General features: G+C 45.6%; 1 protein-coding gene across 1 annotated transcript in view; it reads left to right on the plus strand.

Annotated features, from left to right (window-relative positions):
- The window catches only part of LOC134346090 (proline-rich transmembrane protein 1-like), a 43,092-nt gene extending 25,744 nt beyond the window's left edge, over positions 1-17,348 (plus strand). Inside the window, exons 3-4 of the mRNA XM_063047394.1 lie at positions 9,148-9,321; positions 15,719-17,348. Coding sequence (XP_062903464.1) covers positions 9,148-9,321; positions 15,719-15,895 — 351 coding nt within the window. The 3' untranslated portion in view covers positions 15,896-17,348. The remainder of the gene's footprint in view (positions 1-9,147; positions 9,322-15,718) is intronic.
- The last annotated feature ends 683 nt before the right edge of the window (positions 17,349-18,031 follow it).

Here is an 18,031-nt window from a genome sequence, read left to right on the forward strand (position 1 = left end):
GCAGATAGCATTTGGAATAAGGTGGCATCCGTTAGTCTTGCGAGACCATGGATCTGCGCCTGGAAAGTCTTCATTCTCCAGGGCGCAGGCCTGGGCAAGATTGTATGGAAGACCAGCAGTCGCCCATGCTGCAAGTCTTCCCTCTCCACGACATCAATGTTGTCCAAGGGAACGGCATCAGGACCCATACAGCTTGGCACCAGTGTCATCACAGAGCAATGTGTGGTTAAGTGCCTTGCTCAAGGACACAACGTGTTCCCTCGGCTGGGGCTCGAACTCACGACCTTCAGGTCGCTAGTTCAATGCCTTAACCACTTGGCCACGTGCCCACACATAATGTGGACAATTAGAGATTAGAGATTGGTCAGTATGACGTTGTGGGCATTACTGAGTTGTGGCTGAAAGAAAGTTGGGAGCTTAACATCAAAGGATATACTTTGTATCGAAAGGGCAGGCAGGAAAGCAGAGCCAGTGGTGTGGCTCTATTGGTAATAGGTGGAATTACATCTTTAGAAAGAGGTGACATAGGGTTAGAGTATGTTGAATCTTTGTGGAAGGGGTTAAGAAACTGCAAAGGCAAAAAAAATATTTATGGGAATTATATATAGGCCTCCAAAAAGTAGCCAAAATGTGGGGTTCAGATTGCAAAGGGAGCTGGAAAAGTCATGTAATGAAGGTAATGTCACATTTGTAATGGAAGACATCAATATACAAGGGGATTGGGAAAATCACATTGCTGTTGGATTTGTTAAATGCCTACAAGATGGCTGTTTACAGCAGCTTGTGCTTGAGCCTACTCAGGGAAAGGCTATCTTATATTGGGTGTTGTGTAAAAACCCAGATCTTATTAGGGAGCTCAATGTAAAGGAAACCTTAGGAGACAGTGATCAAAATATGATTGAATTCATACTGCAATTTAAGAGGGAGAAGCATAAGTCACACATATCAGTATCACAATGGAATAAAGGGAATTACAGAGGCATGAGAGAGGAGCTTCTCCAGGTGGATTGGAGGAGAATAATGGTGGAGATGACAACAGAGCAGAAATGGCTGAAGAGTCTGGGAATACCTCACAAGACGCAGGACAGATATGTCCCACAGAGGAAGAATTTCTCAAATGGCAAGGGTAGGCAACCATGGCTGGCAAAGGAAGTTGATTGGGAAGCTTTTAAAATTCAACATAAGGCAACTATAAAAGCCATAAGATTAGGTTAGATTATGAGGACACACAGTCCTCTTTTATTGTCATTTAGTAATGCATGCATTAAGAAATGATACAATATTCCTCCAGTATGATATCACAGAAACACAAGACAGACCAAGACTGAAAAACTGACAAAAACCACATCATTATAACATATAGTTACAACAGTGCAAGCAATACCGTAATTTGATAAAGAACAGACCATGGGCACGGTAAAAAAAAGTCTCAAAGTCTCTCGAAAGTCCCATCATCTGATGCAGATGGTAAAAGGAGGAAAACTCTCCCTGCCACGAACCTCCAGCACTGTAAACTTGCCGATGCAGCACCCTGGAAGCACCCGACCACAGTCGATTCTTGAGTCCGTCCGATAACTTCAAGCCTCCGACCAGCCCTCCAACTCTGAGCACCGAGCACCATCTCTGCTGAGCACTTCGACACCGGCCCTGGCCACCAAGCAATAGGCAAAGCCGAGGATTTTGCCCTTCCCCTCCGGAGATTCTTGATCGCACAGTAGCAACGGCAATGAAGCGGGAATTTCAGAAGTTTCTCCAGATGTTCCTCCGTGCTTCTCACATCTGTCTCCATCAAATCAGGATTGTGCATGGTACCGTACTTAACAAATACAGATATCATTCATCGGAGAGGCCGCGCGCGCTACGTCACGCTGCCATCTTCTCCTCCCCACAAAAAAAGTTGAAATATAAGGGCAAACTAGCCAATAATATAAAGCAGGATACTGAAAATTTTTTCAGTTATATAAAGAGCAATAGGGAGGTGAGATTTGATATTGTACCACTGGAAAATGATACTGGTGAGGTAATAATGAGGGCAAAGAAATGGCAGATGAAATTAATGGGTAATTTGCATCAATCTTCACTGTGGAAGACATTAGCAGTGTGCCAGAAATCCGTGAGTGTCAGAGAGCAGGAGTGTGTGGCATTGCTATTACTGCAAGGCAAACTGAAAGGTCTGAAGATGGATATGTCCTCTGGACCAGATGGACTACACCCCAGAGTCCAGCTAAAGGTTGCTGAAGAGGTAATGGATGCATTGGTCATGATCTTTGAAGAATTACTTGACTCTGGCATGGTCCCAGAGGACTGGAAGATTGCAAATGTACTTGGAGACTAATGATAAAATAAGTTGAAACCAGCATGGTTTCTATAAAGGGAAATCTTGCCTGAAAAATCTGTTGGAGTTCCTCAGAGAAGTAACCAGCAAAGTCATTTACCTGGATTTTCAGAAGGCGTTTGATAAGGTGCCACACATGAGGCTGCATAACAAGATATGGCATTCCCGGAGAGATACTGGCATGGATAACAGAATGGCTGACAGGCAGGAGGCAGCGAGTGGGAATAAAGCGGCCTTTTCTGGTTGGCTGCCAGTGACTGGTGGTGTTCCTCAGGAATCAGTACTGGGACCACTACTTTTCACTACTTTTCACATTGTTTGTCAGTGATTAGGATAATGGAATTGGTGGCTTTGTGGCAAAGTTTGCAGATAATACAAAGACAGATGGAGGGGTGGGTAGTGCTGAGAAATCAATGTGATTGCAGCAGGACTTACAGGTGAGTTGGAAGAATGGGCAAAAAAGAAGCAGATGTAATACACTGTTGGGAAATTAATGATAATGCATTTTGGTAAAAGAAACAATAGTGCAGACTATTATCTAAACGGGGAAAAAAATTCAAACCCCAGAGGTGCAGGGAGACTTGGGAGTCCAGGCAGAAGACTCCAAGAAAGTTAAATTACAGGTTGAGTCTGTGGTAAATACAACGTTGCCATTTATTTCAAGGGGAATAGAAGATAAAAGCAAGGAAATAATGCTGAGGCTTTATAGGACACTAAACAGGCCGCACTTGGACTATTGTCAACTGTTTTGGGCCTCCTATGTTTCTCACTGTCCCAGGTGTGTTCTTATTGGAGAGAGTCCAGAGGAGGTTCTCGAGGATGATTCTTGGAGAGAAGGAATTAATATGTGAGGAGCGTTTGGCAGCTTTGGGCCTGTACTTGCTGAAATTTAGAAGAATGCGGGAGGATCTCGTTGAAACTTACCGAATGCTGAAAGGACTAGATAGAGTGGATGTGGACAGGATGTTTTCTATGATGTGGGTATCCAGAACTAGAGGGCACAGCCTCAAAATTGAGGGGCGACCTTTTAGAACAGAGTTAAGGAGGAATTTTTTCACCAGAGAGAAGTGAATCTGTGGAATGCTCTGTCACAGACTGTGGTGTAGTCCAAGTCCATGGGTATATTTAAAGCAGAAGTTGATAGTTTCCTAACTGGTCAGGGCATCAAATGATTTGGCAAGAAGGCAGGTGTATGGTGTTGAGTGGGATCTGGGATCAGCCATGTTGATATGGTGGAGCAGACTCTTTGGGCTGAATGGCCCAATTCTGCTCCTTTGTCTTATGATACAATTGGGCGATCTTGGATGGCCGCCATGCTGCTGTGAGCGGTTACTTTGGTAATTTTAAACAAAATCAGGTTCATTATCACTGACAAATGTCATGAAAATGCTGTTTTGTGTCAGCAGCGCTGTGCATTGCATGAAATAAATTTCTGTAAGTTACAATAAGGAATAGATAAAAATGTAAGCCGTTCACAAAGAGACCAAATGAGTGAGGTGGAGTTCACAGGACCATTCAGAGATCTGAGGGGGGGAGGGGGGAGGAGCTTTCCCTAAAATGCTGAGTGTGTGTCTCCAGGCTTTTTTATTCCTTCCAGATGGCAGTAATGAGAGAGGAGGGCTTGTCCTGGATGGTGAGAGTGCTTCATGATGGATGCTGCTGTCTTGAAGCATCACCTTTTTACTTTGCCTCCAACAGGACCACAGCCTTGTCATGGTTTGGAGGATTGTGTGTCTCAGTGCCCCAGAGAGCTATGTTGACTGGAGTGAGGGCTCTTGATAGGTCATCCATGCCAAACAGGTCAAAAAGTAGATTGGGCGATCGTTCCTTGGGTTCAGGGGTAACAACTCTGACTGGTCAAACAAAACTGTTTTGGAAATAGCAACGAAAGATCCTTCTACATCTGGGTGGCCAAGGACAGATAGGTGGAGGGCCGTCATTGCTGCCCCAAACATCAGCACTGTAACGGGCAGTACGTGAGTACAGAGCAGAGTCGTCCCTCCCGGCCCTTCGAGCCACACTGACCTGCAACCACCGGTGATGGTGGCATCCGTTAGTCTCGCGAGACCATGGATCTGCGCCTGGAAAGGAAGTGTCCTCTCCAGGGCGCAGGCCTGGGCAAGGTTGTATGGAAGACCAGCAGTTGCCCATGCTGCAAGTCTCCCCTCTCCACGACACTGATGTTGTCCAAGGGAAGGGCAAGGTTCCGATACATCTTGGCACCGGTGTCGTCGCAGGAGCTGCCAGAACAAGGTTGAAGGCAACGTCGGACTGCCTTAGGGACTCCAGCTCCAGGTTTGTCCTCAGGGTTTACTCCCGAAGCCTTTCCCATGAGTGGGTATGGCCGCAAGGCAGCAGAGGTTTGAAATCAGAGTTTTCCCTCTCTTAGATGGACTGGCTTCCCAGGCTGATGAGCTCCACCTACCTGAAGCACTGGTTTTAAGGTGCCAGGACACGCCTTCAGCCACCAGCTGTCTTATGGAACCCTAAACTAAACACGCGACAAGTTACAATGGCGAATAAGCCTATCCAGTTCGTGTTTGGACTGCAGGAGGAAACGGAAGGAGCTGGAGAAAGCCCATGCATCCCAAGGGGAGGATGGACAGACACTCCTTACAGAACGGCGGCGAAATTGAGCCCTGAACTTTGGGACACCCCAAACTGCAGTAGCGGCAAGCCAACTGTTGTGATTTCATCATTTAACCACATCACCATCACCAGCACCTTCTCCAGCCAGTCTCCTCCAACGGTGATGAGCTGTCAGGTTATCTGACCGCTATCAATTAACATTCAGTGTGGTTTTGTGTATGAAAGGAGTGTTGATGGGAAAAAGTTTTAGGAAAGTATGGAGAAGGTTATGGGGTCTGATGGGATTACTCTGTTGCGGGCTAGCATGCACCCAGTGAGGCAAATAATATCCTCTTCCTCAGTGATAAGTGAGCATCTCCATGGTGTACAATTTAATCATGTCTAAGTGTCTAGGGACCATGGGGTAGTGATGCAAAAACAGGTTTGAATCCCAGTTTAGCAGCTGGGATTTTAATGAATGTAATTGAATGAATTCTGAAATCACAGGGCTATTATCAGTAATTGGATTTTGGTGAAAAACACATCTGGTTCATTAATTCTCATTCAGGGAAGGGATTTTGCTGCCCTTTGAAGAGCAGGGGTGTACAGAGGCCTGTGACAATGTGGAATATTCTTAACGGGTGACACAATACTGTAGCGGTTAGCAGAATCTCTTTATAGCTCCAGCGATCGTGGATTGGGGTGCAATTCTCTAAGGCATTTGTACGTTCTGCCAATGACTGTGTGGGTTTCCTCTGGGTGCGCTGGATTCTCCCTTCATTCCCACAATGTGTGGTCAGGGCTAGTGCGTCGTGGCCTTGCTATGTCACCACGAGAAGCATGGCGACGTTTGCAGGCTGACCCAAGTACATCCCTGGACTGAGTTGGTGACACAAAATACGTATTACACTGCATGTTTCAAACCTTCCCCTATGTTTTATGGTCTAAAGATTAGAGATTTCTTTAAAAAAAGATCAGCTTTATTTGTCACATGTGCATCGAAACATGCAGTAACCTTACTCATAAGTTGGTGCCAATAACTAAATGAAGTGGTCCCCCCGATTATTTTCCAAAAATGATTGTAGATGAGTACAGAGAAAATCGACAAGGATGTTGCCGGGACTGGAGGACCTGAGTTATAAGGAAAGATTGAATAGTTTATGGCTTTATTCTTTGGAATGTAGAAGATTTGAGAGAGGTATACAAAATTATGAGGGGTATAGATAGGCTAAATGCAAGTAGGCAGGCTTTTTCCAGGTCCATGGATGGCAGGGGTATGGAGGGTACAAGTTGATGCAACTAGGGAGTCTAAATGGTTTGGCACAGACTAGATGGGCCAAAGGGCCGGTTTCTGTGCTGTCCATTTCAGGAATAACCCCAATGCTGTAATGTGGGAAGTTCAGCAGACAATTTGTGCATAGTTATCTCCCACAACCTCCAAAAGGACCGCAACCTCATCATGGTTCAGGGGCTTGCATGCCTCAGTGACCCAGAGACCTATGCTGGCTGGAGTCAGGGCTTTATGCTTTGGCCCTTAATTGGGTCACCCATGCCAAACAGGTCAAGGAGTTGATGCCAGACTAAGTGTGGACCACTGGTTCTCCAGATTCACAGGTTCAGCTCACAGCTAACAACCCAAACTGGTCAAACAAAACTGTTACAGGAACAGCAAAGAGGAATCTTTTTACGTTTGAGTATCTCACTAAGAGCAAGATGAAACTTGTTTTTGGAATGTACAACACTGGCAAGCTGGTACGTTTAACCACAGAATTGCATTGTTACAGCCTACATATCATATACTGGGTGTCAGTGAAAGCAGATAAGTTGGTGACACACATCAAAGTTGCTGGTGAACGCAGCAGGCCAGGCAACATCTCTAGGAAGAGGTACAGTCGATGTTGCGGGCCGAGACCCTTTGTCAGGACTAAGTGGCAAAATTGGTGAAACAGTTTTGTACTCAGAAAGGAAAGGTGGTCTGTGTCATGATGGCGTAGCTGACATTTTGAAGAAAGACATGGAGAAGTGCTTGTTGGAGTGCAAACCAATCAACAGCAGCCTGAAACATATGGGGATCAGCAAATACAGTGTCCATACCAAGGTGAAGCTGTACCAGAGCTGTGTTCTGTCCACACTCTTGTATGGGTCAGAATGTTGGCATGTGACAGAGAGTGACCTTGTCAATCTGTTGTCATTTCACACCACGAGTCTCCAGGAGATCCTCCACACCTTCTGGTCAAGAATGAACTCCAATACTGCCCTACTTCAGTGCCTTAAGAGGACATGACCACAGTCATCCTGAAGAAGAATTAGAGACATGAGAAGGGAGGCTAACTCCACCATCAAAGCAGCACTTGTCTTTTCCCCTGCAGGGCAGAAGAAACACAGGAAACCAAAGACAACTTGGCGCCACACTGTAGAGGCGGAAATGAGAGCCCCGAATCACACCTGGGGATCAAAAGAGAAGATGGCCAAGGACACTCAGAGATGGAGCACCTCCATTGCTGCCCTAAATGTCAATGTTGTAATGAGCAGGAAGTAAGTAGCTTCCCAAAGTGACTGGTTGTCATGGAAACCAGTGGTGTGTGGGATGCTGCTGATTTCCTTCATCATCAATCCAATTTGGTGCGGAGGCTGTGAGGGTTGAGAGCTTCAGTTTCCAGGATGTAAACATCACCAAGAACTTGAGTAGCTCATGCACAGAGGGTCAGGCAGCATCTATGGAGAGGAACAAACAGTCAAGACCTTCATCAGGATTGAAAAGGAATTGAGCAGAAGCCAGAAAAAGGTGGTGGGTGGAAGGGAAGGAGCTCAGCGTTGACTCACAGGAGTAAGTGTTGATCCCAGGACAGTGAGGAGACCTCCTCTGCTCATAGAAACGGTAGCCATGACATCCAAACTCAGGATTATGTTCACTGACATGTGAGTGTTGTGAACTTTGTTGCTTTGTGGCAGCAGTGTAGTGCATCACAACAAAATGTTGTTACGTTACAATGGGAATATAAAAACGGGCAGTGCAAAAAGAGAGCAAAACGTGAGGTAGTGATCATGGGCCACTCAGAAATCTGATGGTCGAGGGGATGAATCAGTTCCTAAAGCTTTCAGCGCATGTCTTCAGGCTCCTGTACCTCCTCCCCAGTGGTAATGATGAGAAGAGGAGATGTCCTGGAAGGTGGGGGTCCTCAATGGTGGGTGCCACTTTCTTGAGATGTTTACCTATTGAAATTGTCTTTGAGAGTGTGGAAGCTGGTGTCCATGATCTTCCTGGCTGTGTTTACAACCCTTGACAGCTTGATCTGATCCTGTCCATTGGCCCCTCCGTAGCAGACAGAATGTTGTCCATGCTACGTTTGTCGAAATGTGTTGGAGCCATTGGTGACAAATCTCCTCCGGCTTCGAATGAAATATAGTCTTTGTCTTGCCCCCTTCGTAATTGCATTAACATGTTCAGCCCAGGACAGATGGTCAGAGATGCTGACACCCAGGAACCTGAAGCAGCTCACCCTTTTCACTGCTGCTGGGTGCATCTTAAGCTTTCACCCAGGATAACAGGAAGTTACCCTGGGTGGACAGGAAACAGGAAGTTCAACATCTCAGTGGAAGGAGGGCACCTCCAGCAGGGTGCTGCTTTCTGCGGGTGACCCCCCAACCCGGATTATTGCACCCTAACATCTGCCCTGTGTCACCAATGCCACCCACAAGTTTCTACAGATGTAGGGTGGGGAGTATTCTAACTGGTTGCATCCTCGCCTGGTATGGAGGCGTCACTGTTCAGGATTGGGAGAAGCTGCAAACTCAGCCAGTTGCATTATGGGTCCCAGCCTCCCCAGCATCCAGGCCAGCTTCAAAAGGTGATGCCTGAGAAAACCGGTGTCCATCGTTAAGGGCCCCCATCGCCCTGGACATGCCCTCTTCTCATTACTACCAACAAGCATGAGGTACAGGAACCTGAAGGCACACCCTCAATGTTTCAGGAACAGCTTCTTCCTCTCCACCATCAGATTTCGGAATGGACATTGAACCCGTGAACTATTCCTCAGTATTTTTTCCTCTCTTTTTGCACTAATTTAATTTTTTAATACAGTTCTTATTGTAATTTATAGTTTTGATTACTCTACCACAAAACAACAAATTTCTCTGCATTCGCCGGTGATATTAAATCTGATTCTGTGGGACCGCTGGCTCGGGAGGTGGCGGGAAGCATACTGACGCAGAATTTAACACAGTGTTTTGCTATTTTGTTACAGCCTCGTCAGCCATGTCTGCCTGGATACCTGGGCATTGCTCCAAATGGCACACAGTCCCAGATCAGAATCATGAACCCCCCGAGATCGCCGCATGACTACCTCCCCATTGCCGTGCTGACCACCATCTGCTGCTTTTGGCCAACGGGGATCTTCGCCATTATCAAAGCGCTGGAGGTAAATGAAGCCACCCTCACTCATCTCACTTCCCATGGATTAAGCATCAGTGTAGCATCTGGTCATAGTGCCATAGAGCATGACAGCACAGAAACAAGCCCTTCGGCCCATCTAATCCATGCTGATTTGTTGTTCTGCATAGTCCCATTGACTCGCCAGTTGGACTTGATCTAGCCTACTGAGATATTTCCTTGACAGATATAGAATCAAAATCAGGTTCATAGTCACTGACATTAGAAAATAGAACATAGAACAGTACAGCTACGTACAGGCCCTTCAGCCCACTATGCTGTGATGACTTTTTAACCCACCCCAAGATCAATCCAACTCATCTTTGTCGCATAGCCCTCTATTTTTAATTCAACAATGTGTGTATTTAATAGCCTCTTAAATGTCTGTAATATATCTGCCTCTACCACCACCTCTGGCAGGATGTTCCACACACCCACCACTCTCTTTTTAAAGAAAAACTGCCTGTAGTTTTCCAAACATAAAGGAAATTTATTAGCAAATTCCATAAATGTTACTATGTACTACCTTGAAATTCATTGTCGTACAGGGTTTTACAGGAAAATGAAAAGCGATATAGAATTTATGAAAAACTATACTTAAATAAAAACTGACAAACAACCAATCTGCAAAAGAAGGCAAATTGTGCAAATAATAAAGTAAATACCAAAACACCCATGGCTTCTTCCAATCAACTTAAGATTATGCTCCCTCTTATTATCCATTTCTGACCTGTGAAAAAGTGTCCAGCTTTCCACTCTGTCTATGCCTCTTTTCATCTTGTACACCTCTAACAAATCCCCCCTCATCCCTCTTCACGCCAAAGAGAAAAGCTCCAACACTCTCAACCTTCTAGATCTCTAACATTACCTAGCTCTCTGAACTTTTTGTCAGCTTTTCTTCTCTTCTTGACAAGATTTATTACAGCCTTTGTGCACCACGGTTCCTCTACCCTACCATAACTTACCTGTTTCATTGGAACGTACCTATGCAGAACTCCACACAAATATCCCCTGAACATTTGCCACATATCTTTCGTACTTTTCCTTGAGAACATCTGTTCCCAATTTAAGCTTCCAGATTCCTACCTGATAGCTTCATATTTCCCCCTACTCCAATTAAACACTCTTCTAACTTGTCTGTTCCTATCTGTCTCCAATGCTATTGTAAAGGAGATAGAATTGTGACAGCATCTCCAAAATGCTCTCCCACTGAGAGATCTGACACCTGACCAGGTTCATTTCCCAATACCAGATCAAGTACAGCCTCTCCTCTTGTAGGCTTATCTACATATTGTGTCAAGAAACCTTCCTGAACACACCTAACAAACTCCACCCCATCTAAACCCCTTGCTCTAGGGAGATGCCAATCGATATTTGGGAAATTAAAATCTCTCCACGCGACAACTCTGTTATTATTACATCTTTCCAGGATCTGTTTCCCTATCTGCTCCTCGATATCTCTGTTACTATTGGGCAGCCTATAAAAAACACCAGTAAAGTTATTGACCCCTTCCTGTTCCTGACCTCCAGCCACAGAGACTCCATAGACAATCCCTCCATGGTGTCCACCTTTTCTGCAGCAGTGACACTATCTCTGATGAACAGTGCCAAGCCCCCACCTCTTTTGCCTCCCTCCCTGTCCTTCTGAAACATCTAAAACCTGGTACCTGAAGTAACCAGCCCTGTCCCTGAGCCATCCAAGTCTCTGTAATGGCCACCACATCATGTCTCCAAGTACTGATCCACGCTCTAAGCTCATCCACTTTGTTCACAACACTCCTTGCTTTAAAATAGACACATCTCAAACCCGTCCATCTGAGCGCGTCCCTTCTCTATCACCTGCCTATCCTCCCTCTCGCACTGTCTACAAGCTTTCTCTATTTGTGAGCCAACCTCCTCTTCCCCAGTCTCTTCATTTCAGTTCCCACCCCCCAACAATTCTAGTTTAAACTCTCCCCGGTAGCCTTAGCAAACCTCCCTGCCAGGATATTGGTCCCACTGGGATTCAAGTGCAACCCGTCCTTTTTGTACGGGTCACGCCTGGCCCAGAAGAGGTCCCAATGATCCAAAAATCTGAATCCCTGCCCCCTGCTCCAATCCCTCAGCCATGCATTTATCCTCCACCTCATTCTATTCCTATACTCACTGTCACGTGGCACAGGCAGTAATCCCGAGATGACTACCTTTGTGGTCCTGCTTCTCAACTTCCTTCCTAACTCCCTGCAGTCTTTTTTCAGGACCTCCTCCCTTTTCCTACCTATGTCATTGGTACCAATATGTACCATGACTTCTGGCTGTTCTCCCTCCTACTGCAGGATATTTTGGATGCAATCTGAAACATCAATATAATGAAACATTATATTATTGGCTAGTTTGCCCTTCATTTCATTTTTTCTCTTCTTATAGCTTTTTTAATTGCCTTTTGTTAGATTTTAAAAGCTTCCCAATCATCCACCTTCCCACTCGCTTTTGCTATCTTATATGCCCCTTCCTTGGCTTTTACGCAGTCCTTAACTTTCCTTGTCAGCCACAGTTGTCTACACCTGCCACTTGAGAACTTTTTCCTCTGTGGGATGTATCTATTCTGTGCCTTGTGAACTACTCCGAGAAACTTCAGCCATCTCTGCTCTGCCATCATCCCCTCCAGTGTCCTCCTCCAATCCACCTGGGCAAGTTCCTCTCTCATGTCTCTGTAATTCCTTTTGTTCCATTGTGATACTGATAGATGTGACTTGTGCTTCTCCCTCTCAAATTTCAGTATGAATTAAATCATCTTATGATCACTGCCTCCTAACGTTTCCTTTACATTAAGCTCCCTAATAAGATCTCGGTTATTACACAACTCCCTGTCTATGATAACCTTTCCCTGAGTAGGCTCACGCACAAGCTGCTCTAGAAAGCCAACTCTCGGGCATTCAACAAAATCCCTCTGTTGTGATCCATAGAGTCAAAGAGTCTTAGAAAGCTACAGGACAAAAACAACCCGTCCAGTCCATGCTGAAGCACTTCATCGATCTGCAGATGGACCATAGCTGTCCATAGCCCTGCCATCCATGTACCTGTCCAAGCTTCTCTTAAAAGTTAAAATCGAAACTGCATCCACCACTTGTGCTGACCGCTCGTTTCACAGATGAATAAATAACAGTCAACCCTCACCACAGTCTTATTCACAAACCTGTAACTATAGCCTGTTTTCCTTCATCACAGACTGCTTTTTCACTGATGCTTCTCTTCGCGTTGCTTTGTGTTTGTGTCTAATCTGGCAAATGAAGCAGGAATGGTGACAGGGTCAGTCACTTCTCATTAGCTGGCCACTCCTATACAAATATGAATAGAAACTCCCAGTTGTGTGCATTTCCCTTGAAATCCCCTGTGACCTGCTTTGTCACGGGTCAGTGGTGGATGTAATTACAGCTCAGTAACTATCACCAGGTTTGCTCACGGTGCGTTTCTGCTGAGAGGACTCACCGAAGGCCAGAGTATCTTCCTGATGCTGACAGCTCGGGCAACAATAACATGAGCAAGTGAACCTGGCCCGAGAATTACCAAAATTGTCATAACAATATTTTAAAATTTGTTCTTTCTTCTTTTCTGATTCAGGAGTGAGGTATGTGATAAAACAAAGGAGATACTGCACATTTTATAAACATTTTAAGAAATCACTTTCTTGATTTGAATTGACTTTATTTCTTACAGCCTTCACTTACATGAGGAGTAAAAATCTTCATGTTACGTCTCCCTCTGAATGTGCCATGTGCAAATTATAGTAATTTGTAGTAAATAGTATGTACAGTAAGATATACAGCAGAACAGTCAATGTAGCTTAGAAATACACTTGTGTCAGGGTGAGTTAATGAGTAAAATACAGAAAGAAAGAAAAATGGTTAATAATATTTATCAGTCAATCCCTAAGCCACTCCACAAAACATATACTGCCAGAGGGAACTGCAAGTGTCCAACAGGTTTTCTTTTCCCCTTTCTCCTCTCCTGTCTCCCCTCTCTCTCTCCCCTTCTCTCTTCCTTCCTCATTCCCCCCTCCCCTCTCCCCCGCTCTCTTCCTCTCATCTTCCCTCCTGATTTTCTTCTCTCTATCTCCACCTCTTAGCGCTTGTCATAACCCAGCCAAAGGGAAGAATCCCCCTCACACAAAGAAATTGCTGCTTTTAATACCTTCAAGGCCATCTACTGTAATACTTTTCCAGAAAACACATTTTTTGCCATGATCTACTCTCAAGGCTGTAGACTGATACTCACACTAAGTTCTCAGAACGTGGCTGTGGATTTTGTCAAAACATTCCCACATTCCAGACTAACACCATTTTGTCTTACAAACTTCCATTTTGTGCTAAACTTTGGAACATTTACCAAGAAGGAATCAAATTTAAAGCACATAAGATTCTACGATGTTGGAAATCGTAATGAAGGGTCTTGGCCTGAAGCCTTGACTGTATATTCCCCTCTCTAGACACTGCCTAACCTGCTCAGTTCCTCCAGCATTGTGTAGCAATCAAATTTAACTCTTTCCTTACACCACTGCAGTTGGGATCAGTCCCCTTTTGCAGGTGGATTGGACTGTGGTAGCACTAACCTCGTCATACCGTCATGGAGTGCTACAGCAAAGATTAAGGCCTTATGTTCATCCAGTGCTGAACTGTTAGTCTGCCTAGTCCAATCAATACACACTGGTACCATAGCTAACCATACCCCTCCTATCCATATACCTAACCAAACCTCTGTTAAACGTGACAACCAATCCAACACTTCCACTGGCAGCTCAATCTTTACTCTGAGCAAAGGAGACCCTCTTCAGAGTTCTCTTAAATATTTCACCTTTCACCCTTAACCTATCACTTCTAGTTTTTGGTGCAACCAACCCTGGTGGAAAAAGCCTGCTTGCAGTTACGCCGTCTATACCCTTAGAGCAGGGTTGAGGAGGAATCTCTTTAGTCAGTGGGTGGTGAATCTGTGAAATTCATCGCCACAGGAGGCTGTGGAGGCCAAGTCATTGGGTATAGTTAAAAAGGGGGTTGATTAGTAAAGGTGTCAAAGTTAGAAAAGGAAAATAAATCAGGTGGAGCAGATTTGATAGGCTGAATGGCCTAGTTCTGTTCCTTTCTCTTCTGGACTTGCGGACTCACATGGGATTATGAAACAGTTTGTTACATCAAAATCAGTATTCCAGTGTTCTTGGGGATGGCAGCGAGATACTTTCTCTTGGGAAATGATATGAAATGAATACCAAGTTTATCAATGAGACATCTGTAAAAAGCAACGGGGAGTTGGGCACAAATTCTAATTAATTCCACTAAGGAAAAAGTCATAGCCAGTAAACAGACTCCGCCCCTTTATTTGTGATTAATTGTATTCTGCTGAATGCAAACATGAGACATGTTTGGAATAAATAGTCAAAGTTACCGGCTGAGACCCTTCGTCAGGACCAGTGGTTCTCGACCTGCGGTGTCGAACGTTTATTCATTTCCATAGATGCTGCTTGATCTACTGAGTCCCTCCAGTGTTGATGATGATTTCTGATGGTCCATGAACCCCTGAACATAAAGATCCTCTTCTTCCTCCCTGATGGAATTAGTGAGTGACCTTCCTCATAAGTGGGTGTCAGTGACTAGGGGATGGAGGCTTAGGGTGAGGGGGAAGAGGTTTGATGAGGATCTGAAGAAGAATGTTTTCCCTAGATGGGGGACTTCACGCGCCTCATTTCTGAACTGATTCCACAGCCTACAGACTCCTTTCCAAGGACTCCACAACTCATGTTCTCGGCATTACTTATTTAATTTTCTCCTTTTCACGGTCTGTCTTCTTTTGCACATTGATTGTTTGTCAGCCTTTGCTTACGTACAGTTTTCCTTCAATTCTATTGTATTTCCTTACTTACCTATAAATGCCTACGAGGAAATGAATCTCAAGGTGGTACTGGGGCTCTATCTGCAGGGAGTTTGGACGTTCTCCCTGTGAGTGTGTGGGTTTACTCTGGATGTCTGGTAACCAAAGACCCCAGCCACCCCAGACATTCTCTCTTCCTCACTCTCCTGTCGGACAGAAGGTCCAAAAGCCTGAAAGTGTGTACCAGCAGACTCAAGGACAGCTTCTATCCTACTGCCTAAAGACTACTTACTGGTCCCCTAGAAGAGTAGGCTAGACACTTGACCTCAGGATCTACCTCGCCATGGCACTTTCTATGTAACTGTAACATGCTCTGCATCCTGTTATCGTTTTCTCTTGTACTACCTCAGTGCACTGATGTGATGAAATGATCTGTAGGGATGGGGATGCAAACCAAAATAATCCATTGTGCCTTGGTACACGTGTTAATAAAGAGCCCTCATTTTGCACTGACTCAATAAGACTAACGTACCTTTTTGCTCCTGCAGACTCGGACAGCGGTGTCACAGGGAGACCGCCTCTCAGCACAGATCTCCTCCCGCCAGGCTCGTAACTACTCATTCATCAGCCTGGCCGTGGGCATCTCCACCATGGTCCTCTGTGCCATCTTGGCCATCGTCGTGGCGATTGAGGGCAAGCGCCGCGACACTGAATGGGACCCCTAGCCCCCGCAGGGAGCGGGTCTGGCAGATGTGGCTCAGTCAAACTCCAGGAATTACAGAGCTCTCTGTCAGACAGGGGTAACAAGATTTAAACTGGCACGTTCAAGAATAATTATCCTCTTCCATTTTCTTTGAATGCATTTATTGTTACAAACACTGGAGATCCATGTTATTCCGATGGAGACGTGAATTGCCACGGCATTATAGGCTACATGAGAAAGATTCTCAAGGTATGTCCTGTCAAAGATGGCGATCTGAAGGCCTTAACAAAGAAGACTGATCTTGGAACCATTGGACACCTGATTCTCTCCGCACTCCAGACAAACTCTCCCCAGATGGAGATTCAGATTCAGATTCACTTGTTTATCACATATACATTGAGGCATATAGTGAGATGTATTACTTGTGTTAACAGCCTACACAGCCTAACAACCTGCCCCAGGCCTCTGCTCCATCCTCGGTCCAGCAAAGTGAACCTGTGATGACAGACGTCCGTGGATATCGGACTGTGCAGGTCAGAGGGTTTGGGGATTGTATATCCGTGCCAGCAGGAAGCACGAGGGCTGTGAGTTGGCACAACCGGAGTTCGAGGCCTGGACTTCCAGGTCCCATCATTCCCGTCATTAGTTAGTCCAGGAGTCACAGAGCAAAGTCTGAGGGTCATCGGAATTCCAGTCGAAGCCTGATGGCTGAATCCTGGAGTTGGGGGACTGTGCATGTGTGTGTGTGTGTGTGTGTGTGTGTGTGTGTGTGTGTGTGTGTGTGTGTGTGTATGTGTCTCCCTGTGCATGTGTGTGTGTCTCTCTCTCTCTCTCTCTGTGCGTGTGTGTGTGTCTGTGTGTGAGAGTGAGAGAGAGAGCGTGTGTTTGAGAGAGTGTGTGTGTGTGTGTGTGTGAGACAGAGAGAAAGAGTGTGTGAGAGAAAGAGAGAGTGTGTGTGTAAGAGACAGAGTGTGAGAGTGTGTTTGAGACAGTGAATGAGAGTGTGTGTGTGAGAGTGTGTGTGTGTGAGAGAGAGTCTGTGTGCGTGTGTGAGTGCGAATGGGAGAGTGAGTGTGTGTGAGTGTGATTTTGTGCGTGTGAGAGAGATAGTGTGTGAGTGTGATTTTGTGTGTATGTCTGTGTGCGTGTGTGTTTGAGTTTGTGTGGGTGTGTGTGGGAGTGAGGAAAGGGGCTTGCTTTTATTGCTTTTGTCTTGTTGCTTGTTGTACTCTGTGTTGTTCTGCCATGCATTATCCAGATGTCTCCAGATGTCAAATCCTTAAAGAGTGAAAAATAAATAGCTGTTTCTAAAATGCAAATAGTTGATTCAGTGCTAAACCGTCTATCAAACATAACAGGCAGAAATTTGCAGCAGTAAGACCAGGAGAGTGGGAGGGGAGGTAGGTGGGGAAGGGCAGATGAAGTAAGGAGCTGGGCAGTGATAGGTGGCAAAGAGCTGGAGAGGAAGGAATCTGACAGAACAGGAGAGTGGACCATGGGGGAAAGGGAAAGAGGGGGAGCACCGGGGGGAGGTGATCGGCAGCTGAGGAGAAGAAACCAGAATGAGGAATGGCAAAAGTGAGGAGGAGGGAGGGAGAAAAATTTACCGGAAGTTAGAGAAATCAATGTTCATGCAATGTATAAGTGTTCTCATCACAGACAGCAATGTGACAGAGGAGGAGATTTCACTCCCCCTAGGTATCAGTTTTTTATCGTCACAAGTACCAAAATACAGGGAAAAGCTTGCCTCGCAGACTGTTCGTCCAGATCAATTCACTACGCAGTGCATTGAGGTAGAAGAAGGTAAAATAACTGCAGAGAGGAAGCAGTGCTCCTCCGTTGGTCAAGGTTGACCATGTCCCAGCTATCTACACCATCTGTGGTTGGCAAGACCAATGTGAGAGTCTGCTGCAAGAGTCACATCTATAAGCTGGAATGCAGAGTCCCTTTCTGTGGGCCAGATTGTCCTCTGGCGCGTTTAGGATTCTTTCCCTCCCCTGACTGAAGGCGTTGATTCAAGGTGTTTCTCCATCTGGTGTGCTCAGCTGCATTGAGTCCTCCCAGGACTCGACGTTGATATGCAGAGGCTTCATGTCCTGCTTGCAGGCATCCTTGGAACAGTTGTGGGCGGCCAGCAGTTCTCCTGACTGAAGCCAAC

This window comes from Mobula hypostoma, chromosome 5 (assembly GCF_963921235.1).
Source record: "Mobula hypostoma chromosome 5, sMobHyp1.1, whole genome shotgun sequence".
Taxonomy (NCBI): Eukaryota; Metazoa; Chordata; class Chondrichthyes; order Myliobatiformes; family Myliobatidae; genus Mobula; species Mobula hypostoma.